Source organism: Diaphorina citri, unplaced genomic scaffold (genome assembly GCF_000475195.1).
Source record: "Diaphorina citri unplaced genomic scaffold, Diaci psyllid genome assembly version 1.1 scaffold424, whole genome shotgun sequence".
NCBI lineage: Eukaryota > Metazoa > Arthropoda > Insecta > Hemiptera > Psyllidae > Diaphorina > Diaphorina citri.
In genome coordinates this window covers 277,773-305,672 of record NW_007377859.1, presented here as the reverse complement: position 1 = coordinate 305,672, position 27,900 = coordinate 277,773, and the positions used below count along the sequence as shown (strand labels likewise).

The 27,900-nt window shown below is 36.9% G+C and overlaps 1 protein-coding gene across 1 annotated transcript in view; it reads left to right on the top strand.

Moving 5' to 3' along the window:
- Positions 1–19,893: 19,893 nt before the first annotated feature.
- The window catches only part of LOC103508691 (neural-cadherin-like), a 49,413-nt gene continuing 41,406 nt past the window's right edge, over positions 19,894–27,900 (top strand). Inside the window, 1 exon segment of the mRNA XM_026823223.1 lies at positions 19,894–20,083. Coding sequence (XP_026679024.1) covers positions 19,972–20,083 — 112 coding nt within the window. The 5' untranslated portion in view covers positions 19,894–19,971.

The following is a 27,900-nucleotide window of genomic DNA, read 5'->3' as shown; positions in this document are numbered from 1 at the left end:
TCAATTCAAAAGGAAAGTTCAATTTCATGGGTTGAAATTGAAATTGTCGATTATCTCAATTATTTGTGCATAAGAAAGCTGATGTGAAGTTTGAGGAAATTGCTCGAAAGTGCATGTATGAGTATTGATTTTCTCCTTTGGAGTCGATGACATGGAAATAATTTCACCGAGACTTCTTTGAAATGGTCAGCATACCTTTATAGGTACATATGTAGTATGTACTTCACTTCGATTGAATTTTCATTTGGAGATTGCCATTCAAAGAGAACATTTCTGGGTAGTAGGAAAAAACATAACAACATAAACCGGATAAACACTGCATTTTGCCTTCACCAACCGACTCTTTCATCTCTTTCAAAGCTGAGAAAAAAACTCTTAAATCGTGATGGTGCAAAAAAATAAAATACGGAACGTTCAAAATGGCGCTTTTCACTAGATTTGCAAAGAAAGCATGGAATAATTTCCACCATTTTCATCTTGTCGATTATCTCAATTATTTGTGCATAAGAAAGCTGATGTGAAGTTTGAGGAAATTGCTCGAAAGTGCATGTATGAGTATTGATTTCCTCCTTTGGAGTCGATGACATGGAAATAATTTCACCGAGACTTCTTTGAAATGGTCAGCATACCTTTATAGGTACATAGGTATGTAGTAAGTAGTATGTACTTCTCTTCGATTGAATTTTCATTTGGAGATTGCCATTCAAAGAGAACATTTCTGGGTAGTAGGAACAAACATAACAACATAAACCGGATAACCACTGCATTTTGCCTTCACCAACCGACTCTTCCATCTCTTTCAAAGCTGAGAAAAAAAAACTCTTAAATCGTGATGGTGCAAAAAAATACGGAACGTTCAAAATGGCGCTTTTCACTAGATTTGCAAAGAAAGCATGGAATAATTTCCACCATTTTCATGCTTTAATAACGAAGACAGACAAGACGGAGACAATTTGTTCCCGTGGGAGACAAGCTGACGACGACAAGCGACAAGTAACTTCTCGACGTTTCGTACTTTCTTTATTTTCTGTGGATAAAGAAAAAAAAACTAAAAGAAAATACTTTGGTTACGAGTTTTGGAAATGAGTTCAAAACAGAGCTGGTAAAAAGGGTGAATTAACAACAATATCAACACTTATTTCAATATGCTTGAAGAATAAATACTGTAAGAAAACTGTTGCAGTGCAGCTCCTTCCAATGTTCATTATTTTCTCATATCGTAATTATGACCCGAAGGAATTTTTGGGAATGCAAAAATTAATATTCAATACTGGACATGGACATGGGCAGTCTAGAATTTTGAACAATATTTTCATCGGTTTATTTATTAATATTCATAAATAAAATTTAAAACAAATCCAAATGGAGCTTTGAGAGCAAAACAAGCTCCAGTGTCCTGAGGGGCTGGAGTGTCAGTTTGGTATGGAGCTTTATTGTCAAGACTACGAAGTACAAAACAGGACAGCATGGTTCATTTTGATATGCCTTTAGGATCTCCATGATTTTATTTGAACACGGCTCGGTCTTTAGTTAATCTTGGTTGTTCCATCTCCAAAGGTAGATTAGGTATTTCTTAAGTTCATAAGGTTTGCTTTTATAATGGGTCCATAATAAGCATTATAACTCACTTGAAGCAATTCTTTGAGTCAGAGTAACTATCTCTTAAACCTCTCAGTGATTTGGGTAAAGGTAAAGGTAAGAAGGTACTTTGCTGATATCCTTGGTAAGATGGCTGTTTCCTGATTTGACAGGGGCTTACTTTTCCTTGATGGTCAATAAGTCACATTCCAAGCTACTAATTCATAAGTCTCATAACTATTTCTATGGGATTCAACTCAAACAAAAACCAGTCATAATGGTAATCATGTTGGAATCAGACTGGATTCTAATAAACTATTCCAAGTTACGACCCTAGCATCGAGCTAGATAACAAGACAGACATACTCGTATATGAGAAATTAAATTCCTTCACAAAACATAATTTTTTTTTCTCAGCTTTGAAAGAGATGGAAGAGTCGGTTGGTGAAGGCAAAATGCAGTGGTTATCCGGTTTATGTTGTTATGTTTGTTCCTACTACCCAGAAATGTTCTCTTTGAATGGCAATCTCCAAATGAAAATTCAATCGAAGAGAAGTACATACTACTTACTACATACCTATGTACCTATAAAGGTATGCTGACCATTTCAAAGAAGTCTCGGTGAAATTATTTCCATGTCATCGACTCCAAAGGAGGAAATCAATACTCATACATGCACTTTCGAGCAATTTCCTCAAACTTCACATCAGCTTTCTTATGCACAAATAATTGAGATAATCGACAATTTCAATTTCAACCCATGAAATTGAACTTTCCTTTTGAATGGAATGGATTCCAAATTCCAAATGTCAGTAACAGACTCTAGTCTCTTGACAACCCATACGAAGCAGTTCTATAGATTCCATGAATTATTGCTTTCTTTGAATGTTTGATCTTGCACATCTTGTGTTACATCATTTCAATATACGGACTTACTAATGACTTGTGCTGCGGGGGATTTTCAAAATGATCTTGAGAGGAATCTTTCATGCAGTTCTTTGCTTTCCAAGTAATTCTTTTGCAGCTGAGCGTACAGTCGTACACTTTACTAGAAGATGATTGTGTTCTCCGATTTCTTTCCGAAGAGATTCTCTACCTTCATTCAAGCAGCTCAGCTGGTAGGTAGGTACTCTTCTTCCTTAAAAACTAATTAAACATTGCATCACAGAAAAAATGTGAAATTATCTTCACGAGTAGGAGGATGACGACAAAGACTCCTCTCTCGTCCAGTTCCTAATTTTTATAATAGGTGTAATGAGTGCAAGCGACAGGCCAGTGAAGCGAATAATTGACGCTCGTCACAAATACCTTGCTTCCAAACGAGAGTACTTTGGATTGCATTTGTTTTTTTCTCCTTGCAAATGATGCTACCAATGTGCAGTCATATGCAAAATTCCCCCTCCCTTGTTCAGGTATGCACGGTGAAAATTTGATTTCGTTTTGTATGAAATTAAAATAAATTACAAAAAAAAAAGTTACCATGTTACCATGCAGGATGGGCTATCATTTTGAGACTCCTACGTAGTTTAGACTGCAAAATTCCCCCTCCCTTGTTCAGGTATGCACGGTGAAAATTTGATTTCGTTTTGTATGAAATTAAAATAAATTACAAAAAAAAAAAAAAGTTACCATGTTACCATGCAGGATGGGCTATCATTTTGAGACTCCTACGTAGTTTAGAGCTCTAAATGACGAGTTACATTATCATTCGTTATCATTTTCCTTTCACCAGATTGAAATTTTCTTGGAAAAATCTCCACGGGGGAAAAATATTTGAAAAAATCATGGACACAGGTAATCCTCTTTGCAGGATGAATGTAGGTCAGTATTTTCTATGTGAATGCATAATGGTACAAGTACAATAACAATAGAGCTACATAATATATAGTGCTGGAATAATCTGCCGATACATATGTACATTTACGCCCAGGTGACTCCACCATGTACTAAACAAGCATATACTTCACTGTTTTCAATCAGCACAACTAGAAGTTTTATGGAATATCTGGTCATTATAATGAAAATAGAAAGTAAAATATCTCATCGTGCTTTCCACTCAGCCTTTGTCTGCTACTCCGTCCTCTCTTTTTCAATAAAATTGATTACGTCGACCATCATCAGTTAGCTTTATTTTCAGTCAATATTTACCCATGTTGATATGTAGTTTTGTATTTGTTGTTATTTGACTGTCCATTGACAAAACTATAAAACTGTTACAACATTAACTGTTTACAGCAGACTTCAACTGAGTATAGGGCTTGAATATGTACGTTTGTACGTCGATATTTTAATAAATGACACCATAAATCACGGTCCTCGCTTGGAGTAGTGTGTTCAACTGTTCATTTGGCTGCATCCATAACACACATAGATCTTGATTCTGTGAGGTGCTGAATGGTGGGAAAATATTGTGACTTAATACATTATGAGTTGTTCCTGGATCCTAGAACAAAATTCTTTTCATGTCCTGAATCTGAATTCTCGAGAAGTTGTTTACATTCATGCATTTTTTACCTGCTCATTGTGACTAGTTTTTATCCAATGGAACATCCAGAAATGTTTTAGTACAGGGTTTATACGCGACCTGGAAAAACTGGAAAAGTCATGGAATCTGAAAATCGGCCAAAATGTCATGGAAAATCGTAAAAAATTAAAGAAAACCTGGAAAAGTAATGGAACTTGCCACCCGGTCAAAAATTAAAAATATTCAAATTAAATATCAAGTATTTCCGAAAAACGGCCTGCGGCGCATTCACGCTCATATTCATTGATATTCCGCATTCCGCATATTGCATATTTTATTAAAATGAAGGGGTAATCTTCTGGAAAATTCATGGAATAGTCATGGAATTTCAAAGCGTATAAACCCTGTAGTACCTAATAGTTATTATTGATTATTGTAGGTAAAATTGTGCCTTGAAAGTTCGTAGGATCATTTTGATATAGTTGATTTTTTTTTTTTTTAATTTCCCGGGCACAATTCGACTGAGGCGCTTCTTGAAAATACCCGGGTATTTATAAAAACTGGGTATTTACCCGGGTAAATACCCAGGGTATTTACCCCAAAAATAAGTACCCGGGTATTTACCCATCACTAATTGTAGGTAAAATTGTGCCTTGAAAGTTCGTCGGATAATTTGATATAGAGAAAAATAAAAGCAATTGAACGTCCTTTTAAAGATCTAGCAAATTGCATCCTTTTCATTATGGGTTGGAGGTAGGTACATTACCTCAATTCATCTACTTGGACATTTTATAGTCGGTCAGAAATACAGAAACGTAGATAGATTTCTTGTTATTTTTTCATCCCTGCGATGTGAAAGCGTTTACAGCTTTTTCCCTTGTGAATATCGAAAGTTTTGTTGAAAATTGAGAGAAGAGAAGAGAGGGATAACGAACGTACAGAAATAACGGAGCTTGAGGGCTGCAATTTGAGAGTTTTTGTAGAAAATGTTGTATATAAGAAGAGAGAGGAGGAGGAGAGGTTATAGAAGGCATGAGGGGCAGTATGAAGGAGGAGAAGGAATGGAGGAGGCATTATATACCTTGGAGAAAAAAGGTTTCCTTTTCGAATGAGAGAAAATATTTCTATAGGATTCTATATGTAGGGGTTAGAGACGTATACCTGTTTCTATTATGTATGAGGAGAACGGACATGTTTTCAAGCACCTGAACTCCACATTGAGGATATAAGGTCATATCGAATTACTCTGGCTAGAGTAGCTCTGTCGCGTCAGACAGGTGGGGTGGAAGAGTACTAATCCGATTAGTATCGTTCATAAACAAACAATCCGGAAAATATGATGCGTTCCCCTCATTGACTATCAAAATGTTGTTGATGAAAAATCTGGTGTGAACATCACACGACTTTCCTTATCCTATTGAATGGTGCTTAATTGGGTGTTCTGTTGTAACATTTACAATATCTCCAACCCTTTAGTCAATATAGCTGAAAACCGCCAAAGAGCGGTCGAAACCCGCCAAAAAGCGGTCAAAATACCACCAACCGCAGCACCTATTTTAACCAAACGTTTTGTATTGCATCCTTGTCACATTTGTGAACTACATACCAAATTTCAAGTCTTTAGCTTATACCGTTCCCGAGATATTGTTAAATTACACCGAAAACCGCCAAAAAGCGGTAAAATGCCGCCAAGCGTTGCACCGGTCTTAACCAAAAGTTTCGTGTCGCATCCTTGTCACATTTGACATCTACATACCAAATTTCAAGTCTCTAGCTCTTACCGTTCTCGAGATATTTTGTTTACAGACGGACAGACACACAGACACACCGGACCAATGGCTGAAACTTTGGATTTAGGCTCGGACCTCAAAACGTGTTTTGGCACTAAAAACTGACCATCGAAATTTTGACCCGATTACATTACTTTCCTTCCTATAGGATAAGGAAAGTAAAAAAGAACAGACATAGTACTGAAAATCCAGAGTATAAAATGGACAGGAATTTTCGGTCTAATTTAGAAATTTTTGGGTCAAAATGTTTCACAAGTTCGGTGAAAGTCGGTGGTTTTCGTTGAGGCCGCTTGATACTCTTGCTGACGTCCTAATCAAGGAAAATGAGAAAGAAGAAGCTTCAGTGGAAAAATGGGTTTTCAATACTTGCTATGTTCTCTCCAGGCTATCCACAAAGTTTCCTTGCCTCGTCTAAAAAATAATTTTCCTTTCAGGAAAAAAAAAGAACCTGCTCCTAGTCAAAATAATTTTCTTGTTAATCCCCTAGGGTAGGAAATCTAATCAAGCTAGGGGAAAAAGAATACAAAAGTACAAAGACCGGTGTAACAGGGTCATGTAATCACGGAGAAACGGGAAAGTTTGAAAAGAGAGAAGTGGAAACCAAAGACTTTGTGTCTCAGAAGTATTGTAAAATTCATCAGGACTCAAAATCTTGCTTGCATTTCACAGAGCTCTGACATTGCATGTTGAATGCCAAAGTGGAGCATGTCTTTCATAAATTATGAAATGCACTTCTGCATTTAGCTCCAAGTTATCACAGTAATTGGTCAATTTTTCTTCTTCTTTTTCATGGACGTTACTGATGAATCTGATGATGCATTTTCAGAAAATGGATCAGTTTACAAGCTGGAGGCTCTTTTCGATTTTTTGCCAAGTTGAAGTTGCTTCCAGAAACGACCCAAGATTTCAAATATTGTTTACCTTTTGTTGTTACCTTTCTAAACTTCCTCAGCAAGAAATCCGATCAAATCTGTTTGAGGTAGGAGAGCTCAGAAATATTTCCTACCTATGTCATATCTTCCTACATTTGTACCTATGAACATCATCCAAATCTATTGACTGAAAAGTTCAAGTTTTACGTATAGTATCTAATTTTCTACTTCAATAGCAAATGCTAAATAAACACAGCTTGAAGCCTTGTATGTAAATTTCAAAGGCGGAGTAAGTACGACTTTTGTCTGCCTTAAAACTTTCTTAAACCAGCTTTCTCTATTCTCCCCAACAAATTCACTTGGAACTTTTCTTCGTCTGAATTGTACTACCTACTTACTTAGATGTAAAGTTGTTGCATTATATGTCGTCAACATACTTGCTGCATTCTTGTCCTGTGATCTTCTTTTGAACTTTTGCAGGAAGAATGGCGCAAGATCTCAGGTGAAATAAGTCATTAATGAAATGGAGTTGCCCTTACATCTAACATCTACGTCACAGGTTCTTGGAGATTTTTCCTTGGAATTTAAGTTCCTTTCTCCTCTCCGTACACTGCACAGTTCTTCACAAACAATTCCCTTGTTGTTCGGTATTTATTATCATGGTATATTTTTCTTTTCTTCAAATACCTATGTTTTATTTTCTATTGTGTTCGTATTATGTGATTGAACATGTACAGAACTTTCCGTTCAAATAAACAAGTAGCATTACCAAATACCTATGTTTTATTTTCTTTTGTGTTCGTATTATGTGATTGAACATGTACAGAACTTTCCGTTCAAATAAACAAGTAGCATTACATGTTAACCTCTTATGTACTTAGGAATAATATGATGTTTTTTTCTTCTATTTTATTATGCACTTCATAATATTTTACAGTCTCGTTCCGTAGGTATACATGTAAATATGAGGATTGAAAATCAGAAGAAGGTTTTTTACTTGATTCGTATGTAGGCGTAGATCATTTTCATTTTCCATATGTTTGTTCATAACCTCTCCATACGGGAAAAGTACACACTCAAGACCAATGTAGGTATATTACTCTCGACTACTGTAGTCTATTACTATATCCTTTTTTTAGCAAACTGTTCCCTTTATTATCGAGAAAACAATAAAATCACTGCTTAAGTAAACTGAACATATCTAGGATATCAATGTTTACTTGATTCGTATGTAGGCGTAGATCATTTTCATTTTCCATATGTTTGTTCATAACCTCTCCATACGGGAAAAGTACACACTCAAAACCAATGTAGGTATATTACTCTCGACTACTGTAGTCTATTACTATATCCTTTTTTTAGCAAACAGTTCCCTTTATTATCGAGAAAACAATAAAATCACTGCTTAAGTAAACTGAACATATCTAGGATATCAATTCCGGACAAAAAACGGCGGATATCATGAAAACACACAAAAGACAGACAAATCGACTAACTCAATTCAAATTTGGGGGGGGGGATCGTCTGGTTCAAACTTCGACCTTGCTTCCTTCGGTCCTTTATGATTATATGTGTCTCTTCCCATAATTTCTGAGTGGAAATATTCATCTTCTTAACTTTGTTGAAAGAAAGGCGGTGCTCTTTCAGTTTTCCTTTCAACTCGTTAAGTCATTAGTGAAATGGAGTTGCCCTTACATCTAACATCTACGTCACAGGTTCTTGGAGATTTTTCCTTGGAATTTAAGTTCCTTTCTCCTCTCCGTACACTGCACAGTTCTTCACAAACAATTCCCTTGTTGTTCGGTATTTATTATCATGGTATATTTTTCTTTTCTTCAAATACCTATGTTTTATTTTCTATTGTGTTCGTATTATGTGATTGAACATGTACAGAACTTTCCGTTCAAATAAACAAGTAGCATTACATGTTAACCTCTTATGTACTTAGGAATAATATGATGTTTTTTTCTTCTATTTTATTATGCACTTCATAATATTTTACAGTCTCGTTCCGTAGGTATACATGTAAATATGAGGATTGAAAATCAGAAGAAGGTTTTTTACTTGATTCGTATGTAGGCGTAGATCATTTTCATTTTCCATATGTTTGTTCATAACCTCTCCATACGGGAAAAGTACACACTCAAAACCAATGTAGGTATATTACTCTCGACTACTGTAGTCTATTACTATATCCTTTTTTTAGCAAACAGTTCCCTTTATTATCGAGAAAACAATAAAATCACTGCTTAAGTAAACTGAACATATCTAGGATATCAATTCCGGACAAAAAACGGCGGATATCATGAAAACACACAAAAGACAGACAAATCGACTAACTCAATTCAAATTTGGGGGGGGGGATCGTCTGGTTCAAACTTCGACCTTGCTTCCTTCGGTCCTTTATGATTATATGTGTCTCTTCCCATAATTTCTGAGTGGAAATATTCATCTTCTTAACTTTGTTGAAAGAAAGGCGGTGCTCTTTCAGTTTTCCTTTCAACTCGTACAAAGTTTCAGAAAGTTGTGCTTGGAAACTTTATATAGGGAAAATGTACAAAATGTTTTATTTGTGTTCAAATTGGATTCAATTTTGAACCCATCCACACTCGTTTACAGAAAAATAAACGTTTCCTTTATTAAAAAAAAAAAAAAAAAAAAATTGTTTTTTAACTTTCTGTGTTCACTTTTTCTGCTTACAGGTAAGATTGGAAAGCAAGATAAGAAGATAGGTGTCAGCGCCATGGTAATTGAGGTAACGAGAGAGTAAGTACAGTGTTTGGAGGGGGAGTAAAACGGAATTTTCCGTTGGATTTTCTAAAGTCTTTCATATTTTTTCTTTTCTTTCTTAACTCTTCATTGAAATTTTTTATTTGAATAATTCCTATTTTGACTAGACCCTTTAGTTAATGCACTGAAATCTCAGTATATTTAATCACCAAGTGAAGAACCAGTTGGTGTACTTGAGCAGTCAATAAAACTCCAACTTCCCTTCAAAGAATTGGCATAGAAAAACTATTCTGTTTATCCTCTTTCATAATCGTATATCTAGAACCAGCACTGGATTGGACATAGAAGGCAGACTCTCTTTCACAAGCGTATATCTCAAGAATTGGATGGACATAGAAGGAAGACATTGGATGATGGGTCCCAATTTCCGACGCAGAGTGTACAAAGTAATGAACTTGAATTCACGAGGTGTCTACCTGTCCATGTTGACTGCTGAGAAGTGACGGCTTATATCAATCAATGAGGTGGAAAAATGAAAAACTACAAAACGAATGAAGAAAACTCTCAGCACATACTGGGTGGTAAAAGTATACCAATATCGGAAATATCGTTGGAGATGAATAGGCAAGGAATGATTCGGCAAAAAAGTTATTATTTCAATGATCAATTTTTATCAAAAAAATTTTATTTTATTTGATCAAATTCAATAATTTCATCTGGAAGATTGAAAAGGACTGGGAAATTCTAAGAAAACTCTCAGCACATACTGGGTGGTAAAAGTATACCAATATCGGAAATATCGTTGGAGATGAATAGGCAAGGAATGATTCGGCATGGTTCAGCTGGTATGGAAAAAAGTTATTATTTCAATGATCAATTTTTATCAAAATTTTTTTATTTTATTTGATCAAATTCAATAATTTCATCTGGAAGATTGAAAAGGACTGGGAAATTCGAAAAAGGATTATAAGTGCAATACAAGCCACTTTTAGGTAATCTTTTCCTGGATTTTAACGTTCGTGTACTTTACAATATCCCAACTATCTTATGACTATGATCCTGGACCTTCGTAATATTTCTTGGTCATTTCGAAATTGCCAGTACCCAGCTTAATGCTGAACGTTAAACTGAGTTTTGCCCAGTAGACAAACACTTTGCGTACTGACCCACCACCCTGTATATCTCGTTCACAGTTCGTCTTATGTAATTAGATAGCTGAACTAATCTTGAATGGAAGCATGGAGCACCCAGTACTTCAGTGTTCTGATCAGAAATCAGAAGAGGTCAATGTCAATCTCTACCAAGACCTTGTCCATTGGGAGACAGCTTGGTTTCCGCATAGGAGTCGTTCGACGTGCAGCTTTATATTGTGATTGTTTGTTTGTTTTTTAACATCTCTGTATAACTGCTAGGGTCTTTAATGACGGGGTATTACCCTCCAATTTAGCGACAAAGTACCGGCTTCCTCGCCTAGCCCCAGTGGGTCCGGTAAAAAGCCAGCGCAAGCAGTGATCCATCGGGAAATGGTGGATTTATGTTATAATTTCTTATTATTGTACACAATGGTTTAGAAATCACATACGCCTGTTCGTGCTACCAATAGTATCTCTCAAACGTAGTATGTCTGTGTGTTAATGTCATTTTTTGTTTTTTGTCACTTACGCCCTTTTGACTTTCTAGCGGCGATACATAATGTTCCAAATTTCCATGTAATTTTTCCAATTTAGAAACAAATGTTCACGTAGAAGGCCATCAATGAATGAAAAGACTACCCAAACTAGTCCAATTGGCTTAACGTTCCAATATTCATAAATCATATACTGCTCCTCGTTATAACTCTTGAAATGTGTATGGTTTTTGTTCAAAGAATGGGAGAATGACAAATGAGATGCATCAGTAGTAATGAGCGCCATGATGTGTTCTAGAGCACTTTATCATGAATATTACCATGAGCCATGAGAGTCATATTGAGAAGAGTGATGCTGTAATAACCTGACTCTTGCTCCGTTGATATGTTTCAATTTAATTCAATTATCTCTTGGGAACCTTGACACTCCATGTTGTGTTGAGTATGGCGCTTAGATTTATCATTTAAATCATCATCATGATCATACTCTGAAACAGTCTAAATGTAAAAGCTCCACCGAGGAAAACATGTTTTTAAAACCATTCTAATAATATGCTCGTAATAGTGTACAAATATTTAAAATTCGATGCAATGGATATGGAAGAAATCTTGACGTTTTCACCCAAAACCCAACATCATTTCAAATCCTCAAGGTTTCGTAGAAATGAGAAATAGGTCAAGGAACATTATGACCGTTTTACCAATAACGCCTAAACGTTAGGATTTTCTGTGATCTAAGGTTGACAAGTACACAAGTCCACAAGACACCGTTTAATTGCTCGGACTTGGTGTTCACTGTACGACCTCGTTTAATTGACATCTCTTGGTCTCTTGCCGGGCACCCTGGGCAGCTCGTTATAACTTTGAATTATGAGGGTTCATCGCCTTTTGTTCCGGATAGATTTTTCTAAATTACTTTAGCGTCCATACTTCAACGCTAACAACTGGATTAATGACCCCTTTGATTGAAGAGGTGTTATGTTGGGCAGAAACAGGAAGCTTTCTCTAATCCTTTAGAAATAATGCGAGCATCTCCTTATTTAACATTGAAATTAAGTGAAGAACTAAATTTGAAATAATGTGCTGACAACAAATGTCTCGGCTGGGATTGAACCCACGCCCTCCTGTTTACCAGGCGAGCGCCTTGACCACTACACCACCGAGGCAGGTGACCACTACACCACCAAGAAATGAGAAATAGGTCAAGAAACATTATAATAAGACCGTTTTACCAATAACGCCTAAATGTTAGGATTTTCTGTGACCTAAGGTTGACAAGTACACAAGTCCCCAAGACACCGTTGAATTGCTCGGACTTGGTGTTCACTGTACGACCTCGTTTAATTGACATCTCTTGGTCTCTTGCCGGGCACCCTGGACATCTCGTTATAACGTTGAATTATGAGGGTTCATCGCCTCTTGTTCCGGAAGTCAAATAGATTTTTTCTAAATTACTTTACCGTCCATACTTCAACGTACCCAAAAAACGCTAACAACTGGATTGATGATCCCTTTGATTGAAGAGATGGACCTGTCATGGTGTTATGTTTATGTTGGGCAGAAACAGGAAGCTTTCTCTAATCCTTATTTAAGAACTAAATTTGAAATAATGTGCTGACAACAAATGGTTAAATGAGGTTTGATATAGAGAAAAATAAAAGCAATTGAACGTCCTTTTAAAGATCTAGCAAATTGCATCCTTTTCATTATGGGTTGGAGGTAGGTACATTACCTCAATTCATCTACTTGGACATTTTATAGTCGGTCAGAAATACAGAAACGTAGATAGATTTCTTGTTATTTTTTCATCCCTGCGATGTGAAAGCGTTTACAGCTTTTTCCCTTGTGAATATCGAAAGTTTTGTTGAAAATTGAGAGAAGAGAAGAGAGGGATAACGAACGTACAGAAATAACGGAGCTTGAGGGCTGCAATTTGAGAGTTTTTGTAGAAAATGTTGTATATAAGAAGAGAGAGGAGGAGGAGAGGTTATAGAAGGCAAAGAAGGTCTATTGTAGAAATTGACTAAAAGTAGTTCTGAAATAAGGAATATTTTACTAACCATACCTACATCAAGAACAATCTATACACCAGAACAGTCAATGTTCCATGGATGGTTTTAGAATATTCACACTACAATCCTTTCATTTTCTATGATCAGGATTCAGGAATTCAGCTCTCACTAGCATATGAGGACATTCAGGACACTTTATCTAGCTATCTGATCTCAGCATTCAAGCAATCTCCTCTCATAATCGTGAACTTATTTTTGGACCATTAGTCATTGAGCCCGACCAGGAAGCTACACGCGCAAGCAAACATATGTTACATACATAATTTTTATCAGGAACAAGGGCAGAATTTGCATAACAATGAGTCAATATGTATAATTATTTATGGATTTATTTGTGAATATGTTGTCCTAGGTTCGAACCCAGAAACTTTGCTTTAAAGGAGTAGTAAGGACTTCAGGAGTTTCTGTAGGGATCTAGGAAGATAGAGTTCCATAAACCATACTCAGTTACTCATATGTCATGAATTTTCATGTCAATATAGTCTCTCTTCCCCTCCCTACAATTCCCTCAACCTCATCATGTGTGTCCAAGTTTAGCTTTGAAAATGACTTGTTACTGTTGTGAGGAGTTTTGGAATCTCCACTAATTTTAATGAATTTAAGTACCTGCGAATTTTTCGTATTTTCTTCTTCATAATATTTTCTAATCTTCCCGTCAATAGTATCAATCCTCTTTCTTCCTCCCTCTCTCCCCTATTCCCCCCACTACATGATAATTATATTAGTCATGAAAAGTTCAACGAATTGTGTTTATGAGGAGATTTAGCATGAGTCAAAGTTAGGGCTGCACCAGACTGATTCTGAGGCTGAGGGTTCGATTTCAGGCTTCTGAAGGCTTTATTCTCCCTCTCTTTTCTCCTTTTCTTCCTATTACTGAAGCCATTTGCTTCCCATTGCACTCACCATTGATATTATTACTGCGGGGGGTAGGTAGTAACTAGTAAGTTAATACATAGAAATTATTTTATACTTTAATATTAGCACATAGGTACAAGCTATAGCAACTGAGTTCGCTTATGTGCAGTTGTCTGCATGTAAAAGCTTACCAGCTTTAATCGTATTAAATTTCCAATCTTCTTAAAAAGAGTAAGCGTTAGTGAAATGAATTTGATACGTGAAAGTGAGATAGAGGGAATTAAATAGGGCAGAATAGAATTAAATGAAATGGGATAGAATAGAATTGAATTTTGAACTTGTCTCATGTTGAAAGAATTTTCTCTTCGTGGGTTCGAACTGAGGACCGTCAAAAATCAGACATTATATAGGGTATATTTATCTGTTTATGTAAAGTAATTCCATTGCTGTTTTACCCTTTTTATAGAGGTACTTTTGTTGCTCTTCTACCTAAATAAATAAAATAATAAGACCTGATAAAACAAAAGTATTATTCAAAAATAAAAAGAAAAGATAAATAAATAAATAAAAATCCCGCCGAGCTGAATTGAGGGTTTTTGAAAATTGGAAAGCATTAACTTTCAGATTTTGTTGGTTTTTTCCCTAACTTGTGGATTAGTTGCTTTTGTTCTGAGGAGTACCTACGCTTGTTGTTTATGTATCAAGCTTGAGCACAGTTCAAGAGGGCGTTAAATTACAACAAGAATGGCGAAACATTTTCTCTGTTGAATTTTGACCGAGGCTTGTGTGAGGTTGTTCCACTTGAAGTGGAAATAAGAGTCGGAATTTTCGCACAGACTGGTGGGAGATCTTTCTGGGGAAATGGGAGAAAAAGGAACCCAATATCGACCTAAACTCAAGCTTGAGCACAGTTCAAGAGGGCGTTAAATTACAACAAGAATGGCGAAACATTTTCTCTGTTGAATTTTGACCGAGGCTTGTGTGGGGTTGTTCCGCTTGAAGTGGAAATAAGAGTCGGAAGTTTCGGGGGATCTTTCGCTGGAAATTGAGAAAATGGAAGCCAATATCGACCTAAACCTAATGAGAAAGGAGGATCAGGTGCATAAATACAGTAGACTTGAGCACTGATGAACGTAAAATGAAAATGATTCTAAGGATGGGCAGTACAAATAATGAAGATATGAAACGCCTGATATATTGTGTGTGTGTATGCAATGCGCCACAACCTAATGAGAAAGGAGGATCAGGTGCATAAATACAGTAGACTTGAGCACTGATGAACGTAAAATGAAAATGATTCTAAGGATGGGCCGTACAAATAATGAAGATATGAAACGCCTGATATATTGTGTGGGTATGCAATGCGCCAAACGCACTTAGAGGATGTTACATTTTTGCAATATTCTGAATCTACGTACTTCCCAGGTATTTGCTTACCTGAAATCCTTACACACGAGGCTGTAAAACCTCCGAAGCCCACAACATTGAACAAAAAATGCATGAAGTACATGTTGAACTTTCAGGTCCTAATAAATCTCGGCTGATTAGGGTTCAAAGTTGAAAGCTATAAACCACTCCCGCCCCCCGTAGAAAACAAACAGTAAATTTCAATTAGATAGAGATTATTTCAAGATGGCGACTGCAAGGTGTAATTTGATTATGCGAGTCGATCTCTTCTTTTCTTGCACTTTCATTCCGTACAGTTGTGTTTTATTATGAAGACATTTTCTTCTCTCATTTCCACCCCACCAACTTTTCTCCTTCTTCTCCTCTATACTTCTATTCCCTCACTACTTAGTAAATTTCAATTAGATAGAGATTATTTCAAGATGGCGACTGCAAGGTGTAATTTGATTATGCGAGTCGATCTCTTCTTTTCTTGCATTTCCATTCCGTACAGTTGTGTTTTATTATGAAGACATTTTCTTCTCTCATTTCCACCCCACCAACTTTTCTCCTTCTTCTCTTCTATACTTCTATTCCCTCACTACTCTCTTCTCCTTCTCTTTTCTACTCCTTACTGCTTCCTCCCTTTTGTACTATCTCTTCTCTCTTTGTTCCCTCTTGCCCTGTTTCTTGATTTTGAGGAAGTGAAGAGAGACGAGGTTTTCCCCCACCATTTTCATTTTACTGCATTCCTTGCTGATTTTTCACATCCTTTTTCCGAGTTTTCTTGCGCCTGACTCTCCTCCTCTTCCTTCCTGGGTGCTTTTCTTCTAGATTGTATAGTGGCTTACTGGCCCGAAGCTCTTGTTTGAACAAATTGCAGTGTTGTAGTCAGGTATATGTACATGAGTTCATGAGGATTATGTTATAAAGTTCAAATACTGGGAGAAAATTTTCTAAATGGAATGCTTGGAATTTATGTTTCTCAGAATTCAAGTACATTTTCAGCAAAATGAACTATTGAATGTTTTAACCATGGGAACATGGTGAAATAATGGTTAATTGATGATTATTCATAGAATTGGGACTTACATTCCTCCCGTCAAAAGGGCCAAGGTTATGAACTTGATCTTCTTTACATAAATTACATAAAAGGGACTTATTCAATAGGTTCCTATGTTCATTAGTCTTTCCAATAAATCATATGAGAACATATTACATTTGAGTGCAGTTTTGGCACATCCACTAATTTTAGGGAGGTTTTGGTTTCTTTCTTCTTGTTCTTTCCTTTAAAGGGCCAAGGTTATGAACTTGATCTTCTTTACATAAATTACATAAAAGGGACTTATTCAATAGGTTCCTATGTTCATTAGTCTTTCTAATAAATCATATGAGAACATATTTCATTTGAGTGCAGTTTTGGCACATCCACTAATTTTAGGGAGGTTTTGGTTTCCTTCTTCTTGTTCTTTCCTTCTTTCTATTATTCTCAGGAGCAGTAGTTGTGTCGGTAGCGATCTAGCAAAGTTGACCGCTTTTTCCTATGAAGTTTTGACAACGGAATTTCATAGAGCCTAGTAATTACGTTTGGTGGTCAAATTTTTCCAGTAAATGGTCTCTCTTTCTTCTGGATAGTCAGATATTCTGTCGGATATGAGAATCATGGGGGGAGATTTTTCAAAAAATGTAAATTTTACCTAATCTTTCCTTTCCTCCTTCTCTTCATTCTGCAATTTGATGTTTTCGTATGACTCTTACTACCATTGTGTCCTTGTTTGCAACCTTCTCTTTACACCAACTCTGAATGGGACCTCCTAAATCCAGACCCTGGTTAAAACTCACACAACACAGAGCACGGAGTCGTGCTCTAATAGAAAGCTTTCAAGATTTCAATCCAGGATAACGAAAACCATGAAGCATAAGGCTCTTAACATAATGCTGTATTTTGTTTTCTCGAAACCCATACCGACGTGTAGAAACAGGAACTAGTCATAAAATGTCATAAAGTACACACTAATAGAAAGCTTTCAAGATTTCAATCCAGGATAACGAAAACCATGAAGCATAAGGCTCTTAACATAATGCTGTATTTTGTTTTCTCCAAACCCATACCGACGTGTAGAAACAGGAACTAGTCATAAAATGTCATAAAGTACACACATGTCATTATTTTGATGATTATAGGCTCTCGGATTTCAGATTTTTTATGGCGTTCCCTCTCTCTCCCTTCTTTCCTTGACACCACAGGCTAAAATTTCGTGCAGCTTATAATTAAGTAGGAATAATTTTATTTTAGTCACAGTACTCCGACCGCGTGTAACGTTTTCGAATTTTACACGAAATGATTAGGGGATTTAGAAGGGAAAGTAGGCATTTTTGGCGTTCCCTCTCTCTCCCTTCTTTCCTTGACACCACAGGCTAAAATTTCGTGCAGCTTATAATTAAGTAGGAATAATTTTATTTTAATCACAGTACTCCGACCGCGTGTAACATTTTCGAATTTTACACGAGATGATTAGGGGATTTAGAGGGGAGAGTAGGCATTTTATTAGTCGAGGTTCGTTAAAATTTGGCTCTGGAATGTATAAATTTGAAGGAGTACCTATATGTATGTTAAACTACGCACCCAACTTTCATTTTACGTGCTGGGATTGGTATAATCCCTCATCTCACGGAAAAGTAAATCGGTATCTACAAAATTACAAATGAATCATCGCCCATAATTCAGTATATGATGCTCATTGTAATTCACAGAAATTCAATTTCGTTCGTTAAAATTTGGCTCTGGAATGTATAAATTTGAAGGAGTACCTATATGTATGTTAAACTACGCACCCAACTTTCATTTTACGTGGAAAGGCACAGAATTTACCAAGCCTTTTTTGTGCTGGGATTGGTATAATCCCTCATCTCACGGAAAAGTAAATCGGTATCTACAAAATTACAAATGAATCATCGCCCACAATTCAGTATGATGCTCATTGTAATTCACAGAAATTCAATTTGTAATCTACTACTCAGCACCGTGCCGCGACGGTCCGGGTCGAATGATCTCTCAGTTTCTTGGAAACACAAGAAGTTCCATTACTCCTATACAAACAACTCACAATCAACCAGTAAACCACCAGGCGGTCAGAAACCAATACCGAAAAAACCGCAAAGTGTTTCCCCACTGGGCACCACCAGAAACCTCAGTCTAACCTTAAACCTTGCGCTGGATGCTGGCAATTCAGGAATGACCACGGACAGATATAGGGAAACAAATTCTTTTCGGTTTTTTCTCATTTGGTGATTCATTTTTGAGGTTCCTCGAAAAGTTTCCTAAAAATAGGGATTTCTTTTACAGTGCACCAGAGCTTTATAAGGAGCTGTGTGAAGGATATTTGATTCGATCTTTGAAGTTTGAGTGGCTACAGTTAACGCACAGGTAACTAAATATGAACCTACTATCTACCTCTATCTTTGTACATAACCACTGCAATTCCTATATCTAGTGACACCCAGCACCGTGCCGCGACGGTCCGGGTCGAATGATCTCTCAGTTTCTTGGAAACACAAGAAGTTCCATTACTCCTATACAAACAACTCATCACAATCAACCAGTAAACCACCAGGCGGTCAGAAACCAATACCGAAAAAACCGCAAAGTGTTTCCCCACTGGGCACCACCAGAAACCTCAGTCTAACCTTCAACCTTGCGCTGGATGCTGGTAATTCAGGAATGACCACGGACAGATATAGGGAAACAAATTCTTTTCGGTTTTTTTCTCATTTGGTGATTCATTTTTGAGGTTCCTCGAAAAGTTTCCTAAAATAGGGATTAAGGAGCGCGGTAGCGCTCCTTAATCCGCCCCGCCAAGTCAAGAAAATTTGACCGCGTTTCTTTTACAGTGCACCAGAGCTTTATAAGGGGCTGTGTGAAGGATATTTGATTCGATCTTTGAAGTTTGAGTGGCTACAGTTAACGGACAGGTAACTATAAATATGTACATACCTACTATCTACCTCTATCTATGTACATAACTACTGCAATTCCTATATCTAGTGACACGAATAGTAATAGAAATGACTGATTTGTATGATGGGAAGATTGATCTGTTTGCCACAAAGCGAGGAATCATCTCACCAGAGAGCTACATGAACAATTGAACATGATAATGAACTCCAAGTACTTGATGAACTGCATAGTGAACGAGTCGTTGAAACAAAACATGACAAGGTATCGCACCAGATACAAGATAATGAACTCCAAGTACTTGATGAACTGCATAGTGAACGAGTCGTTGAAACAAAACATGACAAGGTATCGCACCAGATACAATATAGTATACCATGGATACAAATTACAGACGATGCATTCATAATAGTGGTCAACTGGGTAATTGAACAACTACTGGACCGTGACGTCATCAATCATGAAGTTGTCCGTGAAGAAAATTGTCAACAAATCTACTTCTCGTCAACCAATGACAGAAATGTTTCCTCTAGAAGATTTCTTTTTTTTTTTTTTTTTTCAGACACGGACAATCAGCGCGTTATCATTCACGTCAAAGATGTCAACGATGAGTCGCCCTACTTCATCAACCGTCCTCTACCTATGCAGGCCGTGGTACAACTCAACGCCCCGCCCAATACGCCAGTGTTCACCCTACAGGCGAGAGATCCGGACAGTGACCACAACATACACTACTTCATCGTCCGAGACCGAAGTAAGTAAACCGAAAGCTTTCTACCTTTGTCCTCTCCCAGGTTATTCAGATTGCCTGTAGGGTACTGTTCTTACTGTTCAGATGACCACAAGTATTGTAATACTTGTGTACCTATTCAAACTAAGAATTCCAACAATGATAGATTTACATATCAATCAATGTTCTGATCTGCGGAGATCTGACCCGTCATTGAATGAAATGGTGGGAACAATATGGAACCATCACGATATCTAGTGAAGTGTAGCGATGACCAATACCATTGGTCAACAGAAGTGGCTATTATCATCATTGTTCTCTTACACAATGCAAAACAAACTTGAAGTGATTTCATACAAAACCGCAAACGTCGAAGTGGTCCATAATTTCCTTATAATGACGGGAATTCTAGAACCGATCTGTAATTATCGACCGTCGTTGTGTCGAAAGCTTTTCGGTTATCCAGAAATCCCTCCGAACACAATGGAAATGAGAATTAAAATAATGAATTCGGAGCGAGGCATTCAATATCCCGAAAACAATAGAACTCACCTCATATTGAATGACAATTCGGTAAGCTTTTCCCATCATAGTAGATACCAAGGTCATTGCCTCTCAGAAAACAATGGGTGAGAAAGAAATTTCTGATTTGGGTACCAATCCGTCTATGTAAAGTGATCTGGAGATTGTATTGATATATACTCCCAATATCATTGTGTAGCGTTTAATATCATAAATCCGATTTATTATTTGTGATCGCTTCAATATTTTCCTCTTCTGTTACTTCACCTGAACATCATTGATCTACAGTTACTTCTGTCATGGATCATGGACAAGCCTACATCCTCTGATCAATTTCAAATTTTATTCATAGACAGGAACTGAAAGTAGTTTTAAAAAAATTTCTTAAAACCTCTCCGAACACTCTAAGCCTAACCGCCCCTAAAAGGTAATCCGGTTTTAAAATTCGACCCTTAGATTTGGAAAACAGTATAAGGTTTTAGGTTCGAGTTTTTAAACATAATAGGTAGATAATATTATAGTGCATGTTTTGTTTATACAACACCTCCCTAATTGCGACCGAAACCTACAGAAGCTGTCTATGTCTACGTTAGAATACCAATGCACACATGCACTTGATGTATGGAAGATTATTATGTTACACTCAATGTCAGCTCTATGAAAAATGACAACTTAAGAGTAAGAAGTAACATTTTTTTACACCCACATCCATCAGCACTACCTTCGCTAAGCTCGTATGCTAAGCAATATTCTACGTAATACGTATAGGTATCAGTCAAAATGCCCTATCCAACTATGTTTAGCAACTGAAATATTCAACCCATGAGATTATAGTACATGTCAATGATTAAGTTAAAAGTCAAAAGCTCCCATGAAACTTGTATACCAAGAATTTCTTACCCCCTCTTTATACCAAAGATGAGGTCGCACAAAGGCTATCCAATTACCAAGGAACGCAATAAATTTAATCCTATTAGCTTGTACCTGATCCTAGAGGTTGGAAAGTTGCAACTTTTGTTTCGAGTCACGTCGCATACGAGGAAATGGGAAAGTTAAAAGGAAAAGCTATAAAAACTACATTTTGTATACCCTAGAACCCAGTCAGCCAGAGTAGAAATCTTTGAACGGATGAAATAGATTTTAAGTTCCTTCTACCTTTTTTTCTCCCCTCTGATGTTGCTTTAAAAATATTTTTGTAGTAGAGTCGGTGATTTCGTTTGAAGTACGTACATAGGTATTAACATCACTTTTCTGCAAAACGCGGGTTCGATTCCTGCCCGAGGCGTATTTTATCCTAAACACATGAGGTTTGTTCTCGGAACGGCTGGCTTTCTCCTATCCCGTCTTTCTTCTCTCTTCACTTTCGGGACTTGCTACCTCTACTTTACTAGAACGTCATGTAACAAAGGTGGATTTTGAAGAAAATTTCGGGCCTTGTCTGTAACACCTAGCGGTTCATCTTGTCAGTCAGACTCCTCACCATATTATTTTTTTTTTGAGGATGAACTACGACTACTTTTTTTCCTTTTTTTTTTTTTTTTTTTTTTTTTCATTTTATCTACCTAATTTAATGATAACTTGATAATGATAACCTATATTCTACCTACCTATAATAACTGATGATTCCCTATATTGTACCTACCTTTTTGATAACCTACGTTGTACCTATTTTTCTCGTTATTGCTGTTTTTCTGTTCTTGTCATGTTACTAATACCGCTCTTTTTCTTTTCTTTCACGCTTGCCCTATTACCAAAGGAGTCAGATGTAAGTATTTTTATGGTTTAAAAAACATATAAATAGATATATGTACATACCTCCTATTCTTTAAATGTATTATTTAAAGTTGTAGGTTAGGTGTATTCCTTTAAACAGAGTCTGGTTCCGAACCCCAGAATCTGTGCTCCGTGCCTTTATCAGAAATTAAATCTCGATATCCCGAACACCCTGTTTAAACATGGTAAAAGCTGTGATGAAGAGTTTTCGCCAATATCAAATGCTCACCTCGCGTCCCGCCCCGTGTAGAAAAAACACACAAACTTTCTTTATTTTTCCCCCAAAGTTCTCTTATTAAACTCCGAGAAGTACCTGATTTGAATTTGTAATTAGGCGCAAAAGGTTCCCGAATTAAATCTCGATATCCCGAACACCCTGTTTAAACATGGTAAAAGCTGTGATGAAGAGTTTTCGCCAATATCAAATGCTCACCTCGCCTCTCGCCCCGTGTAGAAAAAAACACAAACTTTCTTTATTTTTTCCCCCAAAGTTCTCTTATTAAACTCCGAGAAGTACCTGATTTGAATTTGTAATTAGGCGCAAAAGGTTCCCGATAGAAGAACTTCCAGGAAGAAAACTTTTTTCCTGTCTTCATATTGGACTTGTTTCCGTTTTCGATATTGTGGCAGGATGTCAGGAGAGAATAGGTTGAGGGGGGGTGTTGTAGGGCGGGGTAATATCGATAGAAAGTTTTCATCCATCGATAAAAGAGGTTAGAGGTCAATCTTGATCGTTAGGAGAAGTATCAATTTTATCGTTGGTGGTGCAATTCTAGTTTTGTTGATTTGTACTAATGGAGTGAAATTTAAGACATAATATTATACGTCCAAGTTTATATAGGCACATATTATTCAGCTGTTCCTTACCTCCATATAAGAAGCAACACTCCTATGCTAAATACCCTTCCACTTCTCAAATGACGATGGACGACACTTGGACCTGTGAGCGCTAGATCCCGACTTTTAACTATGACTTGAGGGCGGGGGAATATCGATAGAAAGTTTTCATCCATCGATAAAAGAGGTCAATCTTGATCGTTAAGAGAAGTATCAATTTTACGTTGGTGGTGCAATTCCAGTTTTGTTGACTTGGACTAATGGAGTAAAATTTAAGACATAATATTATACGTCCAAGTTTAGTATAGGCACATATTATTCAGCTGTTCCTTACCTCCATATAAGAGACAACACTCCTATGCTAAATACCCTTCCACTTCTCAAATGACGATGGACGACACTTCGACCTGTGAGCGGTAGATCCCGACTTTTAACTATGAAAAAAATTCTTAAAACCTCTCCGAACACTCTAAGCCTAACCGCCCCTAAAAGGTAATCCGGTTTTAAAATTCGACCCTTAGATTTGGAAAACAGTATAAGGTTTTAGGTTCGAGTTTTTAAACATAATAGGTAGATAATATTATAGTGCATGTTTTGTTTATACAACACCTCCCTAATTGCGACCGAAACCTACAGAAGCTGTCTATGTCTACGTTAGAATACCAATGCACACATGCACTTGATGTATGGAAGATTATTATGTTACACTCAATGTCAGCTCTATGAAAAATGACAACTTAAGAGTAAGAAGTAACATTTTTTTACACCCACATCCATCAGCACTACCTTCGCTAAGCTCGTATGCTAAGCAATATTCTACGTAATACGTATAGGTATCAGTCAAAATGCCCTATCCAACTATGTTTAGCAACCATAACAATGGCTTACTATGTATAATTATTTATGGATTTATTTGTGAATATATTGTCCTAGGTTCGAACCTAGAAACTTTGCTTTAAGGGAGTAGTGAGGACTTGAGGAGTTTCTGTAGGGATCTAGGAAGATAGGGTTCCATAAACCATACTCAGTTACTCATTTGGACCATGTCATGAATTTTCATGTCAATATAGTCTCTCTTCCCCTCCCTACAATTCCCTCATCATGTGTGCCCAAGTTTAACTTTAAAAATGACTCGTTACTGTTGTGAGGAGTTTTGGCATCTCCACTAATTTTAATGAATATTCCGTTTAAGTACCTGCGAATTCTTCGTATTTTCTTCTTCATAATATTTTCTAATCTTCCCATGCTGTCTATGTCTACGTTAGAATACCAATGCACACATGCACTTGATGTATGGAAGATTATTATGTTACACTCAATGTCAGCTCTATGACAAATGACAACTTTAGAGTAAGAAGTAACATTTTTTTACACCCACATCCATCAGCACTACCTTTGCTAAGATCATATGCTAAGGAATATTCTACGTAATACGTATAGGTATCAGTCAAAATGCCCTATCCAACTATGTTTAGCAACTGATCTTCCCATTAATAGTATCAATCCTCTTTCTTCCTCCCTCTCTCCCCTATTCCCCTCACTACATGATAATTATATTATATTGTGTGTTATGAGGAGATTTATTGATTGAGTCAAAGTTAGGGCTGCACCAGACTGATTCTGAGGCTGAGGGTTCGATTTCGGGGTTCTGAAGGCTTTATTCTCCCTCTCCTTCCTCCTTTTCTTCCTCTTACTGAAGCCATTTGCTTCCCATTGCACTCACCATTGATATTATTACTGTGGGGATAGATTTCTTGTTATTTTTTCATCCCTGCGATGTGAAAGCGTTTACAGCTTTTTCCCTTGTGAATATCGAAAGTTTTGTTGAAAATAGTGTTGTTTGGAAACATTTGCATATTGCGAATAAGAAAACGAACCCCCATCCCTTACAGCTAAGAGTTTGCCAAAGAAAAGGCCATTAATGTGAGACCTCACGTAGGTATTGATGATGAGAGAAAGAAGAAGAAGAAGAAGGAGTTGGTTAAACTTCGGAAGACAAAGTATTTTCCTCCCACATTCTACACACAACTTTTAAATAAACATTGCTTTTTCGTTTTCTTGGTATCAAGACGGCTCATTGTTTATTTTTCCGTCGATACTTGTAGGTTTAAAGGTTTAAACAGTAGTTGGACCGAAAAGTTTTCTTCAAAACTCGCGAGTCCGATCAATTAATGAATATCCATTTTATCTAGATTGAGTAAATTTGAGAAATTCAGCCTCGACATATTTTAGACTTGATTAGGCATAATTCTACCTGTTCTTATCTGATGAGATTTGCACCATTATCTGGTTGAGAAGGGATTCTATGAGGTGATGTTCATTACCTCCTTGCTCTGTTCCCTGCAACACGAGACTGTGTTAGTATTTGTACATGACTTGAACATTCACTATTTGCACATGAAGCTCTGTTGATATCCTTCTCCTTTCGAAAGCAATCTACATCATCTATGAGCATTGAGCATGAACGCTACATTTTGTATACCCTAGAACCCAGTCAGCCAGAGTAGAAATCTTTGAACGGATGAAATAGATTTTAAGTTCCTTCTACCTTTTTTCTCCCCTCTGATGTTGCTTTAAAAATATTTTTGTAGTAGAGTGGGTGATTTCGTTTGAAGTACGTAGGTATTAACATCACTTTTCTGCAAAACGCGGGTTCGATTCCTGTCCGAGGCGTATTTTATCCTAAACACATCAGGTTTGTTCTCGGAACGGCTGGCTTTCTCCTATCCCGTCTTTCTTCTCTCTTCGTTTTCGGGACTTGCTACCTCTACTTTACTAGAACGTTATGTAACAAAGGTGGAGTTTGTTCTCGGAACGGCTGGCTTTCTCCTATCCCGTCTTTCTTCTCTCTTCGTTTTCGGGACTTGCTACCTCTACTTTACTAGAACGTCATGGAACAAAGGGATTTTGAAGAAAATTTCGGGCCTTGTCTGTAACACCTAGCGGTTCATCTTGTCAGTCAGACTCCTCACCATATTGACCTACGTTGTACCTATTTTTCTCGTTATTGCTGTTTTTCTGTTCTTGTCATGTTACTAATACCGCTCTTTTTCTTTTCTTTCACGCTCGCCTTATTACCAAAGGAGTCAGATGTAAGTATTTTTATGGTTTAAAAAACATATAAATAGATATATGTACCTGCTATTCTTTAAATGTATTATTTAAAGTTGTAGGTTAAGTGTATTCCTTTAAATGTTCGGAGTCTGGTTCCGAACCCCAGAATCCTGTTCTTATCTGATGAGATTTGCACCATTATCTGGTTGAGAAGGGATTCTATGAGGTGATGTTCATTACCTCCTTGCTCTGTTCCCCGCAACACGAGACGGTGTTAGTATTTGTACATGACTTGAACATTCACTATTTGCACATGAAGCTCTTTCCTTTCGAAAGCAATCTACATCATCTATGAGCATTGAGCATGAACGTACATATGTACGATGTTTGTGATTTCACTAGCAATTGAACAGCTTAGAGTAAACAGTGCCATCATACAAAGGATTCGTGAAATAGGTCAATTGATGTTTCCATGGGAAAAAGCTCCTGTCACCATCATAATCTATGTTGATGTATGTTTTATTAGTCCATTATTAGTGAAATAGGTCAATTGATGTTTCCATGGGAAAAAGCTCCTGTCACCATCATAATCTATGTTGATGTATGTTTTATTAGTCCATTATTCTTTTTATGTGACGTCACGGTTCTATGGTAATAAAAATATGTATTTGTGCTAGAAATAGTATGTACTTGTGTCCGAGAATATGACTGTACGTATATCTTGCTGTCGTATAACTTGTCTCATAACATTTATATCCCTGTAAAATATCACCGCACTTTATACAGGATTAATAGGAGCCATAGTTTAAGTACCAACCTCGACCTGCGGTACAGCACAGACCAATCTGTTTCTTTATTTGTTTCATTATTTACTCATCTCCTGAGTCTGGCTGAGGACTATAAACAGAGAGTAGATCAGCGTCTAGCTAGGGGACTATAAACAGGGAGAAGACTAGCCCAAATTTCCTCACGCTATATCAATAGCGAAGGTTGAGTGCGAAGGGCATCCCACTCGGAAAATTTTGTTTAGCCAAAAACCAGTTGGCCTCAAAGCGATCACTCTAAAGCTGATTGAGAGGCCGACGACAAACGCCGAACTCATCTGAACATGGGAAAAGGCGAAGAAGAAGAAGAAGAAGAAGAAGAAGAAGAAGAAGAAGAAGAAGAAGAAGAAGAAGAAGAAGAAGAAGAAGAAGAAGAAGAAGAAGAAGACATTAACTTATTGAGATAATTAAAGGCTGGAGACTAGTACTGACAGATTGAACTGGACCAATATTTCACTCTTTGGGTTTTTGTTGGGGATATCATAGCTTTTTGCCAAGATCCCAAAGGCGGAGACCAAATCTATTAAAGAATATTGTACTCAACCACAATCCGACATCTATTTCTAAGCTGACAGTCTAAATAGCATCGTTCTGAGAACCCCTGACACACTCAACTTACAAATTTATTGACCTTTGTAACGTGGGGGAATCGAACCTTGCATATAGCAACGTACCCAAATTTTCCACTTGAAAAATTAACAATTTTACATTTTTAATAGAATCACTGCCAATTTTTTTTTGCCCCCTTCATAATCTGAGGTATTGACTTACGTGTGTTAGCAAGTGCAATTTATGAGATATACAATTTTTTTTTTTTTTTTTTTTTTTGAA